The sequence below is a fragment of the Telmatherina bonti genome (genome assembly GCF_933228915.1).
Source record: "Telmatherina bonti genome assembly, chromosome: 10".
NCBI classification, from domain to species: Eukaryota; Metazoa; Chordata; class Actinopteri; order Atheriniformes; family Telmatherinidae; genus Telmatherina; species Telmatherina bonti.
In genome coordinates, this window is record NC_136628.1 from 28623987 (window position 1) to 28645018 (window position 21032).

The 21032-nt window shown below is 40.4% G+C and overlaps 1 protein-coding gene across 1 annotated transcript in view; it reads right to left on the reverse strand.

Annotated features, from left to right (window-relative positions):
* lhfpl7 (LHFPL tetraspan subfamily member 7) overlaps positions 1 to 19534 on the reverse strand; it is a gene marked incomplete at both ends in the record, with an annotated part of 130552 nt that extends 111018 nt beyond the window's left edge. The window contains one exon of the mRNA XM_079247150.1: positions 19181 to 19534. Coding sequence (XP_079103276.1) covers positions 19181 to 19534 — 354 coding nt within the window. The remainder of the gene's footprint in view (positions 1 to 19180) is intronic.
* Between the last annotated feature and the right edge of the window lie 1498 nt (positions 19535 to 21032).

The window sequence follows — 21032 nt, forward strand, 5'->3', positions numbered from 1 at the left end:
CTACGGAGGCTTGGAGAGTGATGTAACTGGACGACAGCATGCTACTGCGTTGCTAGACCTCACATGATGACAGTTTATGTTTACACAGCAGGTCACTAATTAATCAAAGTTTTATAATGTGCTGCCAGGTCTCAATGCAAGACAGCGAAAGATTAAAGATCTGGGCTGCTTTTAACCATTTGTAACACTCATACAGACTCCTTTCTCTTAGACCGAGTGAATTAGCATGGTTTTTTTTTTTTGTTAGAATAACTGACCCACTAATGGACATAAACACGATTATCTTATGACCTTCACAAGCACATCTACTACATGCCAGCTTGAGCTGATGTACAAACAGAATTTATTATACATCTACTTCTTTCTTATTGGTTTCATAAGATGTCCTACAGCATGCAACCATACTCGTCTTTTCCCCTCATTTTGTTCCCTCTGAGGAGCCAGACATTTGCAGTGTGGTTTCCAAGTCTTCTGTGTTGCCGAGCGGGAAATTAACTTTTTATTGAGGGGATGTTTTTCCTCCCTTTTCAACTGGTTTCAGTGTGCAAAAAGGACGCTTGCATGAGCTAAATAAACGCAGTTAAATTCCCGGAAGACCTGCAGTTGTCCTTTAGTACACAACTGGAAGGAGATGTTGTACGCTGTTATTAGGATGCAACAAGCTTTGCAATGTGTCTGCAATGAGCTGTGCTTTTATTTCCATCCCCTCTGGAACACGTCTAAATCCATGGTGCATGTGTGAAGATGATTTCAGAAAAGGATCCAAAGTTCAAGATGACACATTTTCAGACAATTTTAAACAAGAATATTGGTAATTTCTCTTATTTCTATAGAAATTGGAAATTTTTCATACATTGTTTCTGCAAAAGGTGAGATTTTTAATCTATCAATAGCCTGTACAGTTAGAGACATATGCTGTGTTAACTATGATGGAAACATTACATTTTTAACTTCTCTCCATAGGACTCATTTCCATAAAACTTTAGATACTTTTATTTGCAGACTCTGGATTGTATGGTGCATACAGGAAACATTTTTACTGACATTTATTCCAAGAAGGATCATTATCTGTGCAGGTTCAGCTGCATTGTAGGATCTCCTTTAAATGCCTTCACATCACAGTACAGAATCCTCCAGCATCAATATAACCAAAAGATTTAGAGGGCCTTAGAGCACATTTTTGAAGAGAATCGAGCACACGGTGGTGTGGAAGAAGATGTCTCTGAGTATGAGGATAATGTGGAAATCAATTCTGATTCCAAAAGTGAATTTATTCACTCAGAATATTCTGCCGCCTGAGCTGCCCCACAGTCATATTTGTCTAAGAATGGATCTAGAACAAACTGATTGCGAACATCGACCGTATATTGTTTGAAATTGAGATACAAATTCTGTACATTGATGGTGTTATGAGGCAGAATATTCTTTAATTGTTTTGGTTTAAATATCTCACAGGTCAATTTCACGTGAATTTTAGCTGAAATACCTAACAAAATGAGAGAAACTTTTCACAACCCTGGCTTCAAAATCCAGCATGGCTGCCATTCCCATAGGAAGAGTGTTTACTACCACTTCTGTCAGCTTGTGCCTCATTTAATCAGTCACACACACAGTGATGTCCAACCTCTCTGAGAGAACATGTTGCTGCTGTGTTCATGTGCGCTAAATGCAGCGTATTCTTGTCAGTTCTTGTCAGCTTGTATGGCTGGTCAAACACAAGCAAATCCTTCTGCTTTTCCATTGGAAAACAGGAGTGAGGTCAGCTGATGTGTGAGGTCGTAGGGCTGGGCGAGTAATCAGATTTTAATCTCAATTATGATCTGGGTCATAAAAATAACAAGGTGCGATTATTTTTCTCTTAGCAGTTTCCTCTCCTGCTGTCTTCAGTTGCTAATCGAGCGTCACTGGCATTGCAGCGCTGTGCTGTAAATTCCTCCCACAGCCGCTTTGGTTTCATTCAGACACTGTTCTTATTAAATTTGGCAACTTTTATTGTTAGAAGCGACTAGCGACAAATCTAGCGACTTTAACTGGAGTTATTAGAGACTTTTCTGGTGTTTTGGCGACTAATTTAAAGGCACATATTGTTCTGCAGTTACTGTAAAGAACGAGCAGCGGGAGCCTCTCCCGTCCTAAAGCACTCCCAGGCAGCCAGTCACAGTCGACTCCGGCTGCAGGTCAATGTAGAATAACTGCAGTAGGTTGTGGAAGTTCACAACAACATAGTTTATACCATTGTCAGTGAGAACTGGCTGCATTATTTTGGTATACATAGTTCGGCGAGTTAAACACTAATATCCCTCCGTTACAGGGCGTTACCATAGCAATGCGTTAATCAGCTGGTTCAGATCAGCTGTCTTTTAGCAGGGGAATCAGAGAAACGCCCTGTAGCTCAACAGTGGTTGTTTTGCATAAAACGTAGACTGAGGCCAACATAAAATAGTTTCTATATAAACGATAAAAGCGGATTAAACAACTCAGAACCGTGCATTAGACGGTTATAATGTATGACACAGAGTCGAGAACACCACAACGTGCAGCGTTGTTTAAAAACACTGGATAATTGTGTTAAATAATCGAGATCTCAATTTCAGTCAAAATAATCGAGATTATCATTTTTGTCATAATCGAGCAGCCCTAACGCGTAAGGTCAGAAACCTGACAATTCATGTCCAAAAAAGCAGCAGATATTTTAATCTCTTGCATGTCTTTTCAAAGTAAAACAGCTCTGATAAGTCTACACTGGCATGGTACTGGTTTCTGAAGCTGTACAGCTCCCACCGCATTCAATGGAGGAGTTGTGTTTCACAGCGAGGACAGATCCCAGGAGCTTTAGTGTTTTCATGCAGCGAGAATTTGGTAGGAAAAGTGGAGCAGTAAAGCTATATCGAGACAGCATAAAAGTAGAGTTGACTTAATCAAATTCCCAAAATTCTCTCCGATAAAAACTACCTGTCTCTGCAGGATGTTGACTTCTTAATAAGGTGGGAAGGGACATTTACCAGGTCCATGTTTTTCCCATTACCGAGCTCTTTTTGCTGCGACCCCTGTGCTTCGACTACTGATTAACAAGTGAGCCATCATTTATGTTAAAAAATGGAGAAAGGCTCCCTCTTAAATCAATACATAAAGCACCCACAGGATCCACAGTGGACGCAGTAGAAGTGACAGGCAGCTTAACAAATGGACGGCGGCCTCCACAGGGGCCCGCTGACTCAGCACAATCCTCACAGTGCTGCGTTATGCTGCCCCATCCCTCCTCTTGTCCGATCCGTCAGACAACTCGCTTCATCTACCTGCAAACTGCTGATCAGAGACTCTTAAATATCAGCAAAGCAAAGAGCATAATTCATGTGAGAGATAAACGCTCAGAGCAGTGACGCGTCTGCTGCTGCTGCTTCTGGGAATCCAGCCAGTGTCTGAATAAATATCACTGGCCTGCTTTTGGAGTACACCACATTTTTGTCCATCAGCGGCCTTGGAGGCGCACGTCAGAAAGTCCTTTGCTGTGTCCACTGCTTTGAGAATTTCAAATAGCTGAAATTAAAAGCAGCAGAAGAAGCGATCATACACCGCCGGGTACTTCCACCCTTCACCGCTGATGAGATCATAAATCCTTTTCGTCTGCAGTCAGACTGATTTCCTCGCCATTTCACAGAGATGCGTGTAAAATGCAGATCAACATGTCTCCACAGTCTCCTCCTCATTTATTCCTAAGCAACCTGCTCTATCCATCATCTGGACAGCTGTTCCTCAGCACTTGTAATTCCTCTCCTATGTGTAGTGCTGACCTTTTGCCCCCACTTTGCCTATTGACACGTCCCCCTCAAAATCATAAAAATGAGCTTGTGAAGAAATCTGCAGATGCAAATCAGCATAATGTAGAAACTGTGCTTTACATCATCCTCTTCGACATTATAAGAAGCACTGAAAGTGTAAACAAGCATGGCATGTGTACTGTAATTTTCTGGACTGAATGGGGCCCCTGGTGGTGATGGACGCTTGCTGCTACAAACTGCACTAATCACATGTTCCACCAGCAGAGCTGTGTGCTCATTAAAGTAAATTATATCAAACGACTTGCAAATCTTGTATTTCAATATTATTTCTACCAACCATTTTCATAAGCCTTCAAAACTGATTTCCTTCCACCCAGGCAGTCATTGTTTTATATTCCTCTCAGCATGAAAATGAGCTTGCAGAGAGCAGGACGTGTGTTCAAGGAAACCCTAAGAAACAAAATGGAATTCATTTAAATGTAAACAAGAGAAACAAAATGGGTGTGCTACGATTTAGTTGGTCTGAACAGAACTGACAAGCATCAGAGCACCCTTAAGGACACCACCGTAATTTACTTTGATAACAGATTCTCAGACCACCACTTTTAAGTAACACATGGGTACAATCCCGGCTTTAAGGGTGGGCATTGGGGGACCATGCCCATCCAAGTGAGAGACTGGAGTAACTTTGCATTTGTGACCAAAACTGCAGAGAAATTGCAAGTCAAAGTCCTTCCTTATTAATTCTGATGGGCTTTGCACCCGTGGGGGTGAGAAACCACTGAAACCTTCCCTATGAAAGGCCTCAACTCCCGTAGTTTTGCACAAACACTTTAATAAGACAAAGTGTAGCCGAGGATCTTCTTTCGAACTGACAGCTATTATGACAGAAGAAAGCTGCTCAGGAGTATTCGATATGAGTGTCATGCATATGAGTGTCCAGTATAAAACTGGAACACACTGAAATGTAAATTTACAGACAAACTACAGGGAAAAATTCCCACTTTCATCTCAGTAATTAATGTAAGAAGTATTCCTTTAGGTCAGCTAAAAGAAAAGGTGCCAATACAGCAGTCGATGGCTGATCTTTGAAACCCTGCAGGTAGATTCTGAGGACTTTCAGGGGAACTAAAGACACACAAGTAGATTTAGCTCGTTGCTCAGTGTTAAAAGTGCATCCTGCCTCTGTCATTCGCCGTCTCTCTTATTCTGTCTGCAGTTGTTTTTAGCTGCACGTAAATAGCTTTTTCAGGCCTAATTAGCAATTCAACCGTCTTGCAGAACATCCAGTGACTCATGAGGTGGGTGATCACCTGTCCTGACCTGCAGAAGTAGCTCTCCCCTCTAACGCATGTCTTCGTGGTTTGTGTGGGGGGGCACTTGGTGCAGTTACAGCTACATGCACAGTAAAGTTAAACAACTGCTAAAGCTCAACATGGTCATTTACTTTAACCATCCTCTTTGTGCCAACTTTAAAAATTTCCAGTGAATCAAGTTAGGCAGTAAATTTTAAAAATCACAGCATCATCTGAGAAATTTCAGTCAATATCAGGAGAGAATCAAATTATTGATCAAAATATGTTCAGCGCTGTAATTGAGGGGACTGTCATACACAACAGATGTTGAAAGGGGGTTTTAAAATGTATTTTTTAACTCGATTGACAGGAAAGTTGCAGCTTGTGCAGCATGTGGCTAAAATTATTTGGGTTTTGGTCACAAGTTTTGACAAAATGAAAGCAGCTTTATTGTACTACTTAACACTGTTTCTTTCGCAAAAATGCAAAGTGATGTCGCTTCCGGCTTTCAGTCTAGGTTATTATTATGTATGTAAATATAGGCAAAGTTTACCACACATTTTTCTTGTTTTGAACTCATGTTGGTTGTAATCTTTCTAAACAATCAAGTCTCAGTTTTGTTAAGAGCAGAGCAGCAATGCAGGATCTGCTGACTGACACGCTGTCTTAAATGGACAAACTTTCAGTCGCTGATTCAAATTTGTTTTGTGGCCTGAAATCAAAAAGAGGCAAATGTGTGTAAGGAAGCAGCTTTGTCTGGAACGACGCAGTGAATGGGAGCATGAGGAGTGAACGAAAGGCAAACAGGATGTGAAGAGCTGACCGCTGGCGCAGAGCAGATTTGACATGATGAGGTCGCAGGTATGCTGAGTGCGCATATCACACTGACTTGAGAAACTTCACTGCGATGTTTTTTTTACTCTGATGGTTCAGTGAAAAGACACGGAACGGCGGAGATTTCCTGAAGCTAAAGCTAAATCTTCGAACAACAAGCTTTAGTGGAAGCTTTAAAACTTTACAATAACAAGTGAACTGATCTGCCTCTTTGTTTTGTTCTTTGTCAACAATCATCTATTCATGCAACAGAACAAAGACAAAGTGCCTTTGTTACTGTGCATGTTGGCATAAAAATGAAGATAAAAACTTTTGCTATAGAATATGATTCAATTACATAAAGGTCTAAAGTTGGAACAACAGCCTGGCTGGTCTTCTCTCAACATGACTTGAATTGTGGATGTTGGGCTGAATAACAAAGGTTGGATGCTGGCGTGTTACAGTGCACGGCATCATTATAATATTACAACATGTAGTATTTATGTGTAAGCAGCATCACTGTTGTAGCTGCTGGAAGTGGAGCTAGTTATAACTTCTTCACTAAGTTTCATACACACAAGATAAATCTGGGGCAAAAGATAAATCTGAGCCGTTGTCAAGAGATTAACGGGAGAGGGAGCAGATCAAACTTCTCATGCATACATATTTTTTTCCTCCATCATGACCTGAATATTTAAAAGTATAACATTATATGAAACCAAATAAGGAAAAGGTTGAATGTTATGCAAAATTAAATTAAATTAAATTAAACATGAGTGTTTATTACATTTCATTTATATATTTCTGCAGTCAGTATGAAGATGCTAAAACACGTATGTATGAAAATTCAAATATGTACAACATTGTTAATGCTTTATAAATAAATAATCATGATGATGACAATGATATAGATACTGGACAGTATCTATTAGGGCTGTGACGATACACTTTTGTCCCGATTCGATTCCAATTTTTTTTGGGTGCCAATTTGATTTAAATTGCGATTCTCATAATTCTTTGATTTGTTGATTTTTGTAGATTAAAAACAAAATAAATGTTAAAACTTATTTTTTTGCTCATAATATTTCTTGATTTCAATTAGAAAAAAACGACACAGCAGCCAGATCATCATTCTGCTGCTTTAACGCCCCAGAAGACAAGTAAAAAGATCAATAAAAACAATAAAAATGACAAAAAAAAATTTTTACTGGTTTATTTGTATTTGTTTGGGGGAAAAAAAACGATTTCTTTGTTAAAAAATCGATTTTAAAATTGTGAAGCAAAAACATCCCGATTTTTGATTTTCCAATTCGATTTTCCCACCCCTAGTATCTCTATCAGCTATACCAGCTCTTGAGAATTCGTGAAAACAAAAGGAGCTTATGTTTAGCTGCAAAGAAGCCTTTTTTCATGTTTCAAATCCCCATATGTTGATCTCCACATAAATTAAAACGTGCAGCACAGATGAAAGAAAACCACTTGCAAACTCAACTTTTAAAACTTAAGTGTGATTTGTCATTAGTTTCACCATGAATGCAAAGCCATGAGTACACTCCTTCCAATGCCTTTCACAGACAACCAGCAGAGTTCTGACAAATTATACGATCAGCTCTTATCAGGGACTGGCAATACTGTCTGGTTCAGGTTGATATTACATGATAAATAACAGTCTGACACATCAGGACATCATTATAAACGCTGCTTCTAACACATTATTGTATCTAGCAGATACTGCAGTCAAATGGCATTATGTAACTATAAATGTCGCAGGAGTTTAATGATTTTTAGTTCAGTCCAGAGAGACTGATTTGCACCTGTGACCTGTAAGAGAGCAAAAATGAGTCAGGACCCAAACCAAGAAACCCATTCATGTCCAGATCTATCACTGAAAACTGTTACGCTACACACACTGCTAACCATTAATTTCCCAACCAACCAAACAGTGGCCTTGAAGTAAACATGCACTGTATGATAATAAGTCGGAGCGCCACATTTCACGCAAGCCTCACTGTCAAAGGACCAAGTATCTATCGGTGTTTCCAGTCCCAGCTCCTTGCTTACTTTTTTTTCCTGTTTATTTATGCACTAGGAATAAGTCAAGGTGAACAGACAGCCAAAAACATAACACCACTAATTTATATTTGGGTCTTGCCTACAGCCAAGGATGTGTTTGCCTCATAAAGCAGTGGCTGCATGCTTTTCCAGGCGGCACGCCGCCACAAGCAGTCCAGCATGAAGATGATAAGCAGCATCGCTCTGAGTCGGTCGTCTGAAAAACAACTCGGTCCAGGAGACGGCAGTAAAATATAACTTGATTTCCACAGCAGTCGTCTTGTCTTGGTTCAGTCCTTCTATTCAGTGTTTTGCAGGTGAAATTTCAGGTGGATTTCCTGTCTGGTGAGCAGGAAGTGGTAGGAAAGGAAGAGAAGTTCAGGTTGTTGTTAGAATATGATGATGATGTGATGCCACAATCTACTGGGTGTTGAGTAAGTGAGGCTGTTTGCAGGGTAGCAATGGAGATTTTTTTTTTTTTTTTTTAACAAATATCTCACACAGTCTTTTTCTTTATCTCTGCTCCCAAACGTCCCTCGGCCATCCCTCCCTGAACCCCTAATTACTGCATCAGCACTGACATGGACAGCTACTGCTCATCACATCAACGTCTCTTTTGATCACACTGATGCAAGAGGTTTTTTTTTTCTTTTTGCACGGTTCCTTCTTTTCATCTCACTGCGTGCATGTGTAAAAGCAGCGTGCGAGTGTACGGGTGTAAGCTCTTCACTTAGAGTTGTTATCGTACTTGTGTGCGAGTAGAACGCGCCTCTGTGGAAAGAACACAAAGCTCTGAAAACAGAATGAGGTCGGGAGGGAAAAGCAGCCAGACAAGTCCGCTTTTTGTCTCTTGTGCAAACTGGTTAGTGAACTCCCTGTGCGAGGTGGGATGGTGGTGGTGGTGGTGGTGGGGTGGGGGTGAAGGGGCGAACATGTGCCTTAGACGCTATAACATCATTTATAACAGGGAGACACACTTCCACACAAATGGATTTCACCACAGAGGTTCCCCATTAGCATTAAAGCAGAAAGGCTATGTGTGATGGAGTGTGTGTGTGTGTGGTGCCATAAATCTACGGAGCAACTTGAGGTTGCATCAAGCACCAAATGACAGCTTTCTGTTCAGGAGAGGCAGGAGAGGTTTCAGAGCTCTCTGCTAGTCTGTTGAGCCCATGTGTTTGTCAGAAAGCAGTCGGGGTTATGCTCAGTCCCTCGGGTATGTATGTGTGTGTGTGTGTGTGTGTGTGTGTGTGTGTGTGTGTGTGGGTGATGTGTTTGCCACTGGATCTTAAAGCCCCCCTGGTGGAGGCCAGCTCAGAGCACAGAGCCTTCATTTCTCTCTAATGCTGTTCGGCGAGATAAAGGCCAGACCTTGTCCATCATTCGGTTATAAGGCAGCACACCAGGTGGTGACTTCTGAACACAATCTCCACTAAGAGCATGCTTCGATGCAGAGAGGACACACAGGTTAATGCATGCAGGTCAATTACAATTTAATTTTACTTGGTTTTAACAACAGTTTACTGTAAAGAATTACAAATTGTGGTAGAAATTTCTCATAATAATGCAGTAAGGACATTTAAGGTAACTTCTGCAAATTGCACCATCAGATGTTGAGTTATTTAGGTTAACGTGCTACTCATTTAAATGTCTAAAACATTACAGAGGTATTTTACAACCATTTTCACATGTGCTGGACTCTGGTTGACATGTGTGGTTTTTCTGAATGAAAATGTTCATATTCACCTTAGATTTTTTTGGGTTACATTTTCCTCCCAGTTTGAGTAAAATCTGCAGAAGATGAGTTGCTGAAACAATATGAGAACCTAGCAGCAGATCGTTCAGAGTATTTACTGCCTGTCTTCCAGCGAGGGAGCGCCTGCTGATATGAGTCACTGCTTCATTCATTTTTCTGCTGACCTACATACTAAATGATTATAAGTTTTTCTTTCTACTCATTTTCAAGCATGGTGGTGCTTTGAGATGTCCTTTAGTTTTGTCTAGGGGTGGGGAATCGAATCGAAAAAATCAAAAATCGGGATTTTTTTTGCTTCACAATTTTAAAATCTATATTTTTAAGAAATTTTTTTTTTTTTATCTTAAATAAATAAAAATAATCCATTATATAATTGTTTGTCCTTTTTATTGTTTTATTGATCTTTTTTCTTGTCTTCTTGGTCATTATAGCAGCAGAATGATAGTGTTGTTTTTCCTGATTGAAATTAGGAAAAATGACTTGCAAAAAAACTTTTGTACATGTTGAAATTTAAATCGAATCAGCCCTAATAATTTCTCAGTTCTTTCTAGCTTATAGAAGAATTAAGTTACATTGAAAATTAGCACCTTTTGTTACTTAAGTGTTATGAAAAAAAAAATCTGTTTGAATTGAGAATCGATTCTGAATCAAATTGGAATTGAATTGTGAGTCGTTGTTAGATTCACATCCCTAGTTTTGTCCAGTTTTATGTTGCTTGTGCGTAGTAGGGCTGTGACAATAAGCTTTAGTCCCAATTTGATCCGATTCAGATTTTTTTTGGGTGCTGATTCGATTTAAATTGCGATTCTTACAATTCTTTGATATTGTTGATTTTTGTAGATTAAAAACAAAATAAATGTAGAAAACTTTTTTATTTTGCTTGTCTTTTTTTTTCTTCTTTTTTTAGTCATATCATCATTCTGCTGCTATAATACCCAAGAAGACAAGTTAAAAGATCAATAAAAACAATAAAATTACAAAAAATTTTATAATGGGTTATTTTTATTTAGTTGGAAAAAAAATTGATTTTAAAATTGTGAAGCAAAAAAATCCCGATTTTCAATTTTTTGATTAGATTTTCCCACCCCTAGTGCCTAGCCTGTCAAAATTAAATTAAATTAAATTGAATACTTGTTATTGTGAATACATGATGAGACGTGTGTTACTGATAAACACAAGACGCAGATTTATCTCCTATTTCCAGTATGATGTAAAGAAAACAGCGATTTCCACAGGGAATTTTTTGGCACCACATCATGCATCCTTTGATTTGAGCTCCAGGCAGATATTCGTCAGCGCCCTCTATCCTCCCAGAGTTTAGACCGTATCACCCATATGTTCTACCAATAATCACTGCTCATTCTGTGTGAAAACAGCTCGAGTTATCGCTATTTACAGAAACTGCGCGTGACACTTAGTGACCTCTTGTGGTCAAGTTGAGATGACATCTCAAACTATCTACTCCAGGGGTGCCTAAAGTCTGTCCTCAAGGGCTGCTGTCCTGCAGGTTTTTGATGTATCCCTGTTCCAACACACCTGGCTTCCATTAAATGGATCAAACAGCCCATGTAGTTTTGGACAATGAGTGATTATTCAGGTGTGTTGGAACAGGGATACATGGAAAACCTGCAGGATTGTGGCCCTCACACCCTTGATCTAGTCCTAAACTACATTTTACAGGTCGCCTAAGTACAAACAATCACTGGCGTTTTTTAAAATGCATTCTTTTCCTTTTTTTTTGTCTGTGCACCCCCCCAAACTCACAATGTACATGCACTTTACCGACAGATATTTTCATCACAGTGTCCTGCCCTTTCATATACAGTCAGTCAAAGAGAACAGCGTTGTTCTGGACATATGGAAATTCTCTCACCATCTGTCAGTAAAAACCACATCAATCTCAGGTTGTCTCAACTCAAAGTCCAGTCATATGTGGTCCAGAACTGGTGGCACTGTCATCTGGTTCTTTTGTTTTGGGTAGCAGTGTTCCACCTCAATACATTCAGCTTGTAAATGTAGTGGTGTAAATTTGTAAAGTTTTCTTTTATTTGTTAATTTGTTTTATCAAGGTCAGCACCAGCATTCTTGGCTAGGTCAGCCATCGTCTTGCAAAAAAAAAAAAAAAGGGGGAGATCAGTGAATATTAATATATTACACAAGATATGGTGGCATACAATCTGACATTGTAAACCCCCCCCCCCCATTTTTCTGTCCACATTCACTAACTCCCTTCCCATTGGTTGGAAAAGGTACCACATCTACCAATCGAAATTTATATGTGGGTCCTGAGGAAGAAAAGTTATGAGGCTGATTAAAAGCCACAAAAGCAGACAGAAGTGCTGCCTCCTTGTGGACAGGAGGACTAATACACCCTGAAAATTTCCTTGTAAACTTGTAACATCCTCTTTGTCTTTAGGGCAGTGTTTTTCAACCTATTTTGAGCCAAGGCACACTTTTTTTCATTGAAAACCCACAAACCAAAATGTTTTAAAAAAATAAAAAAATTTCAAAAAAATTTTTTAAAAAAAAGCCCATATTATTAATATAAAGTCCATCTTGTCAAAGTGGCCTTGAATAGAAATAAGATAAACACAAGAAAAAGGAATTTTATTATTGTTCACCTGCGCCCTAGATGAAAACAGAGCTGCTTTTTAGATTAATCAGGTGAAATTGGATAAGTTCCCAGGGCACACCTGATGATCTCTCACGGCACACTAGTGTGGTTGAAAAACACTGCTTTAGGGGACAGGAACTGTTTTTTTTGTTTGTTTTGTTTTGTTTTTTTGAAGAGGAACAAGTAATCAATGTGGCACTTTATGGTCACTGATTGTTTTTTGTAAATGAAGCACAGAAACCACAAGAGACATTTCTGCATTTTAATATAATTAGTTGTTTATAGCTTTGTGTTTTGAAAAATCGGTACATTTGTCTTATTAGATCATCTGCGTTGTTGGCTGTACAAATGGTTTGTTAGACATGATTGTGGTTTTTCTTGCTGATAAAACTCTAAAATTTTCAACTTGGATTTTATGTTTCTTGTATGATTTTAGGCCCTCTGTGTTAATCCAGGATGTCAATGTGAAAAAAATATCTTTAAAATCACAAATACGACATTGTGCTGAAAAAAACAATAATAAACAAGACAGGTAAACTGTTTACAAGGTGAGATATAAAGGTAAAAAGATAAAACAGCCAATTATTACCTAAATTCCAGAGAGAGAAGCAAAGAAATAAGATACTAATAAAACATTTTTTTCTTATTGATTCTTAATACTCCAAACTACTATCTTAAAACCTTCCAAGACACATGGAATTGCAGTGATGGAGCAGCTTGAAGGGATGCAGCTGACATGTTCAGCTTCTCTGCTTTCCTCCCACAGCCCAAAGACAGGGATAAATGTCAATGCTTAACTGGCTGTAAGTGTCCGTTTGAATGGTCATCTGTCTTTGTGTGTTTGCCCAGTGATGGACTGGAAGCCTGTTTAGGTTGTATTCCCACCTCTTGCTCAACGTCAGCTGGGAAAAGCTCATCCGTGACCCCCCTCATCAAAAGATTCTGCACATACAGGAAACTGGAAATGTGTTTGTACCTTGTAGAAAGGCATTCATCGAAGCAGCATTTAAAGCATAAAACTAATATTATGTGTTGACCCTTAAAAAGTTAAAAATCTTAACTGGATTTGCAAAGTTACACACAAACAACTCAATGAAATTATGCCAGCTTCCTGTTAACATATACAGCGTGATGCTCCACACTCCGACATTAACAAAGGAGGCCAAACACAAAAGCTGCACCGCAGCCAGACGGAGAAATCCTAACTGGATTTCATTAAATGAGTTATCTACCTACTTAAAAGTAGTTCTGGCTCACTGAGTGATGAAATGAGGGTCTAGCATGGTTTATGCGCCAGTTAGCATTCCCCATAGGTAGCTGGCAATTAGGCACGGTGAAACATCTCCTGTAACGGCTACAATACATCTTCCTGGCATGTGGGGAAGACAACACGGTCTGACAGTTTTGTCTCTGGTGTCGAAGGATTTCGGCAGAGGTCTTCTTCAGTCCAGAACCTCTGCTTTGACACGCTGCCATTTCAAGCAAAGACAAAAGATGAGGATGAAGTGGAACATTTTCCAATCAGCACTCCTGGAGCTCGGCCACCGCTCGCTTAAACAACAAGACGATCCTCACGTTCAGTGGGGCTGTACTTAAAAAGCAGCGAGCGCACACATCATAGCAGAGACAGAGAAGGCAAAGCACTTGCAGTGCAATCCAAGAGCATCCAGATGCAACGTCTCCTTGCCCAGACCCACATGTAAGCTGTCGCGTGTGTGAATGTGTGTGTGTGTGTCAATCTTTTGGCTGGCAACTACAGAGGTCAAGCTAATCCAGCTCCAACATTTAGTGCTGTGAAGCAGCTGGAGGCGCATAAGCTGTTAACAAGTTAAGGTGAAAATGTCTGCTAACAGGTGTGCTCCCTCTCCGTCACACTCGACCTGGCAGGAGGTCACAGCGCACCTCTTCCAACTGACATGTCCAGCCTGGCAACCACCTCTCCACCAATGCTTGCTTTCACATTTAGAAAGACTTCTTCAAGGCCATGTATGAGAGCAAATGCAAGCAATGACATGCCCACCTATCCATTTTTTTAACCGCTTAGACTAATTAAGGGTCGCGGGCAAACTGGATCCTATCCCAGCATGCAATGGTATGTGCTCTAATGAAATAACTTTCTACTGTGGGAATCCACCCCGTTTAATGAAAGTCATTTTTTTGCTATCTAGGCAACATATTTGTTTTTGTCGACTCTTCTTTAAGGCACAGTGAAACACAGACATCATTTTTCGGAGCAGTCTCAGTTGTCAGATTATGAGGAAAAATGTATGTAACTTTAATGCAACAATAAATATTGCACCACAAGGGCCAACCAAAAGTAACTAAACATTGATCAAGCTTTTCCTGCTTATCATTCTTGCAGGTTTTGGCATCCAGGAGAAAAAGTATTGGCACTGAAACAAACACACAACAGAAACTATTTACGGTTTTACACTTTTTCCAGCAGGTTTTTATTTTGATATTTATTTATGCTACTATTCACCTACTATCCTCACAAAACAAACTCCAACTCAGCTCATTTTTGGTCCATCAAAAATATCTTCTTGGCTTTATTCCAGCTATAAATAAAATAAAAAAAACCAACTATTTCCATTCTTTCCAGATAGACTCATAACTTCACTGTCACTTGTTGATCTTTGGCTGCTTCTGATTGGACATTGCTATAAATTTAAGCTATCTGATTGGTCAAAGGTTTGACAGGAAGTAGCTTCATTATAATTTCCATGTCAAAATGGAAGTCTCTTAATAACAAAGTAGTGATAGCAATATAGTTTTTAATTTTAAAAAAAAAATGAAATAATTGTGGGCTGCAGGTGGAATAGTGGTTAGAACTTCGATCCTTGGCTGTGTGGAGTTTGCATGTTCTCCCCCATGTATGTGTGGGTTCTCTCCAGGTACTCCGGCTTCCTCCCACCATCCAAAGACATGCATGTCAGGTTAATTGGTTACTCTAAATTGCCCTTAAGAATGAGTGTGTGTGGTTGTTTGTCTCTGTGCAACCCTGTGATGGACTGGCGAGCTGTCCAGGGTGTACCCTGCCTTTCGCCCAAAGACTGCTGGGATAGGCTCCAGCTTCCCCGTGACCCTTCATTGGATTAAGTGGTTAGGATAATAAATGAATGAATGAAATAACTGTGTTACCATTGATCACTCATTGTAGATTTACCATTTAGAGTCTCTGGACAGGATAAAAATTCATGGAAAACATCTGTAGGTCACCAAAAAGATAAGCTATTGATCACAATTTTTTACCCCACTGAATTACACACTACCAATCCTGAGAGATCACTGAAAAAACAAGCAATAGCATCCGTCTGAAATCCAACAGACTCTGAAGGGTTAAAAACCCCACCAGCCTTCATCTACCAGGCTGCTTTCAGATCATGCAAGTGGAAATCTTTCCCACTATCTCCATCCCCTGAGTCTGACATGAATGCAATACAAACTCGTGTTTGTTTTCCACCTACTTTAAGATCTCGCAGGGTTTAGTCCATCTGTGTCTAAATGGAGGCAGTGGCCCTGCCAGCCTGGCGATGGCTGCAGCTTTCCATGGCAAAACCTTTCGACAACACGGAGTGGCAACAAAATAAAGCCAACAGAAAGAAACTACAGCACAAGTAGGCCGGCCTCAAAGGGAGCCTCATCCTCTCCTCCCCTGTCCAGTTTTGTCCTCAACCTCCTCTAGTCCGCTCACATGACATCAACAGGCCTCATCCTGGTTTTCTAAGGTAAGCAGAGACTTCTCTCTTCCACTCTGATGGAGATGACGGAGCTCAAAGTACAGATGGCTGTCTGCTTCTACACATGCAAACAGACTGGATACAATAGCTTGTTGGTGGGTGGGTGTCTGCATGTGCGCGATATCACACCGGGTAGTGTGTTGTCGCTCCAAGCCAAAGCAGCACATCCTGTTTGGGTTTTTTTTTTTGTGCACAGGTTATTGACAAGTTGGAAATGGAAAACATCAACAGAGCCCAGCACACATCACCAAGGAGTGGTGGAGTAATAAAGTGGTCCTGATGAAAACTTAATGGCCCCTTCACCTTTATTAATGGCTGTGGGATCAGGATCGTGCACTCGGGTTCACGGTCGTAATAACACGAGTCGCTCTGCGCAGGAAAGCAGCTCCATCAACCTCACAGTCACTAATACACTGAGAGGGAAGCTCATAACAGGGTAGACACTAATTAGCACACTGGCGACTGGCGAACTGTCCTCTGATTTTAGCTAAATGAGCTTTAAGCAGACTGAAAGTAGACCAAGGGCGTGATGCCATTCATTAAAACAGAGCTCTGAGCAAAAATCTTAAGCCGCCTTTTAGCTTTCTATTTTGCCTCTAAGCAACCAGTTTGGAATATTTTGAAGTGGTTTTCAGCAAGTTTTCAAGGCTTTCTGAATGTCTTTTTAAGTTTTTGTCTGGCTGCTTTCTCACTCTTCTAAGTCTTGTACGTCTACATCATACGTCTACATATCCATTTTCCAAACAACTATCTGTTTGTTTGTGGTTAAGCCGCTTACTTGACCCGTGAATCATTGAAGCTTTAAAAAGCTCTAAGTGTTGTGTCTCTGCATAACATGACTCAGCAAAGAGACCATTTTAAATGGTATATTTAGCAACTTTGTTACTGGAAATCCATAAAAAGCACATATAATTCATCCAACTTATTTAGATATAACTCCAAAAAACTACCAAACCAACTTGTGTTCGTCTATTCATCTTCTAAATGCACTTATCCCAATACAGGGTCACAAAGGGCTGAGGCCTAACGGGTCACCAGCTCATCGCAAAGCAACCAAACAAACATAAAACTCAAAATGCAAAGCGCTAAAAACTTGGCTAATCTCAGCATGGAGTGCAGCGGAAAACAAAAGAGGTAATGGGTATCTGAAAGTAATGTCCAGAAGACAAAAGGAGAAATAATCCAGCAAAGATCTAAATCAGGACCTGAGAGATGCATCTGAACTGTTCACTGACGCCTCATTAGAAAAGCTTTCTGTGGTTGTAAAAGCCATTCTTACAGGGAACCAGTAACAAAAGGCAGAGCTAAGCCAAATGACCCAAGAGCTGCACTGAAAATCAGTAGCAACAGCTCGTGTGGAGAGATAAATCTTCCTTAGAGTCCAGACCTCAACATTACTGAAGCAGTATCGGATCATCTCAATGGAGAACAGCACAAAAGAGCTTTGAAATGTTCCTCAAGAAGCTTGGAGAACTTTCCCTGAAGATATTACTAGAAAGATTGTCTCAGTTCAGACTGTGATGGACAAATACTGACTTTCAAGCTCACTGGGATTCAACAGATTGTTTGTGTCTTTTATGGTGCATTTAATTTTATGTTTGCTCACATTTCAACTTATTTTAATCACTGTAATCATTTCGCATTTTTCTGAGAATATTAAAGAAATGATGGGAGGGGCTCAGGACCCTAAACGTATGAAAACTACTGAGAAGTGAGGATAATTGATTGTCTAAAAAGTTGCAATGAATTAACTGATAATAAGCTGTGACGTCTGGTTGACTGGGTCAGAGAATCTGCAGGTCTACTCAGGTTCCTCTCGGAGTGGATGGCTCCTAATAAAAGAGGTCCGAAAAAGGATAACAGCAGCTGCTAAAGGCTTTCTGATGGGGAGAATCTTCACTCAAGCATCTATGAGAAGTGATTGTAAAGCAATCTTATGGATTTATCACAGTAAAGTTCTAAACCTTTCTACCACCATGAAGTGGAAATGCTCAGATTTGTGACAGAAGTTTAAGTATTATGAAAAAATCATGTTAAATATGGTGAACATACACACAGAGATCCCAGTTCAGCATTGCATTTGCAGCACCTGTGATTCGCCATAAGATGAAATTTAGGCGTTGCATTTTTTCCCTCCCTCTTTGCAGATACTTGCAATGCAATCTCACAAACAGTACTTATTAATAAGCTCCTTTCAAATGCTAATTCTGCTTCATACATAAATCATGACTCCAGAGGTGGCTGGTGTGCTGTTGATTTTCAGTGGGTGGGATGGGGTGCTGGGTGAGGGGGTAGAAACAGCCTCAAGTAAGTACTGACATTATTCCAAAACTTGCATCCCATTTGGAAGACTTCTAGTGAACCCTGCTGTTGTTTTTTTCTGTTCAACAAAGCGCACATTTCCAAACTTTTCTTAAAATCCAAAGCAATACAGCCACAGTATTGCAACACCAACACCATAGTTCAACCTTTACACACACATCTATGATGCTAGTTGCTGTTAGCTATATCTGCACAGCTGTTTACATCCCTTATGTGGTCCAATGCACATTCACCAGTCTGGGAATTGGAATTTTTGCCTTGATCAGAGAGCCACCTACCAACCTGGGGGCCACTTTCACAGCTGGTATGTGTGTATGCGGTGCTGTGCTGCAGATGCTGCTCTGTATGATGCACCCTCCTCCTGATCAATGCATTATTTCTTCTGACTGAAACACCCTGCCTTACTCTGAATGTTTTTCCTTTCCTTTCTTGCCTTGAAGACTGACTCAGGAGGCGCGTGGCAGCTTTGTAATGTCATTCAGTTTTCTGTGGCACATGTTGAAGGTGCTGTCAGGAGTCACTACATCCTTTGAAATCAAAGTCAAGTGGATTTCTAAAGATGCAACAACAATACTGAAATGTAAAACAACTTTAAATGTGTGAATACTGTGAAGTGAAAGACATAATAAATGCAAATAATCTTGCTTTTTTTTTTTTTTTTAACTTAATTTTCCTGATTCATGGTTTTTGGATGAGTTGCAGCTGCCCTGCTATTGTCACGCAGGCTGCCATGCCCTACCCACTTGATGCCCCCACATGCTTTCATCTATCCACATGTCACGTAGACAGGGGTGTGTGTGCGTTACTACCTGCCAGGAGCTGGAAGGGATTTCTGCAAATTTGCCCAGTCCCCCGAAGGTGTAGCACCGGTACATGTGATCCAGAGACTCCGAGCAGTGCCACAGCAAGCCGAAGCTGACGGAGTCCTTGCTGTTGGTGTAGGGATGGTGATGCTGGTGGCTGGTCCTCAGCTGGTCCTTAACAATCCACGCAGGAGATATGAAGCTGAAGCTGCAGACAGCGACCAGAGCGGAGGACAGAAGCACCCAAAAGCAGCCCACGCAGCTGAACATGGTGGCAGCTTGGGGCAAAAAGCCCGGAGACAGATCGATCCCGAACCCGGCTTCTTCTTCTTTCTTCTCCCGGCCCAGGAGCGAATGCATTTGGAGCTCACGCCTTCAAGAGCGAGACTTCAACTTTCAGCCTCGTGCCCAGCACCACATGAGCAAAAGACAAGAAACAGTGACAGGGCATCCGCAGCAGTTTGAGCGGACGTCCGCAGCACATCTGGTCTGGAGCAGAGAAACCACTAAGACAAATGTAGTAAAGTGATGGTGATGAAGTCAGGTCATCCGCGTCCGCGCGCTCAGGTTGGTGGAAACCCAAATGTGACACTCAAAACTGCATGCGCAGTTGTCATAGCAATGGCCGTAGAGGGGCGGTAAGAACTCAGAGCCCAAAAACAGAAACACAAACACGTCCTGGAGCGACTTCTTCTGCTCCCCAGAGAGGATTCCTCCTCTTCCTCAGACAGACGGACTTTGCTTCAACACTCTGCGTCTTGCCCCTCGCAGCAAGTGCGTCTCGATTGCGTCAAGATAGCGGAAGTTAACAACATAGCTTCCGGTTCTTTGTGTCAAAGTAAAATCCTTAAAGTTATACTAGGGATGTAAAACTATTTGTTAATGTTACCTTATAGTTTTTGTTTTGTTTTGTTTTTTTTAATGAAAGTATGTTTATTTACCGTAAATATTACGTTTCAGGCCTCTTGGGAGTATCTGGTTGTATTATATGGTCTAAGCATTAAATTATGTTAGTTTTGAATATTTTTATTCTGAAGGTAAAGCGACATACATTCGGTGTTTATCTCGGGCTTTACAGGCGCCTGTCTGTATCCACCTTTCACTTCGTTAGTGTTCCAGAAGTCCATTGAGTATTTGTGAAGACCCTGCTACCACAGTTTTGCCCAAAGTAAATTAAACAAAACTTCGGCTTTAATATGAAGTTCTTTTTCTCTTCAATTACAGTGAAATCTCCCGAACTCGTACAAGTTTGTGTTAATTATTGGGTAAATTCGATTAAATATCTAACCAATCAGAAAACGGGTGGGTTTTTTGTTGTTGTTGTTGTTTTTCTGCAGAATTCTGCAAACTACTCGTGTTGCTTTCAGCCGCATCCTGCAAATACTGGATGCTACATGTAATTTGCATAAGATGTCGTCGTTATAAATTTTAGATTCACTTTAGCTTGAATAATATGAACTGTTTTCAACCATCAATCAAACCGAGGTATTAAATACATTAATCAAATTAAATCAGATCAATCCCCCAGTGTTACTATGAGTGATAATATCACAAGAAAAAGAGCTGTAACGTAGAATTAAAACCTGAAAGATTTATATCGCTTTATATTGCACCGATTTATATTACACTTTTTAATTTGATTTCCCGAGGAAAACAACTGTATGAGACATAGACATCATATAGACGTATATATGATGTCTATGGTATGAGATGCTCCTACATCGTTTTCGATCCTTTTTTTTTTTTTTTTTGCAGGTGTCTATGATAGCAACTCAAGCAACACTGCCCCCAAGTGGCCAGCACTGGTAACAGCACGCCATCCTCCAGCTGGCACAAACTCTCACTTCATGCACTTTTT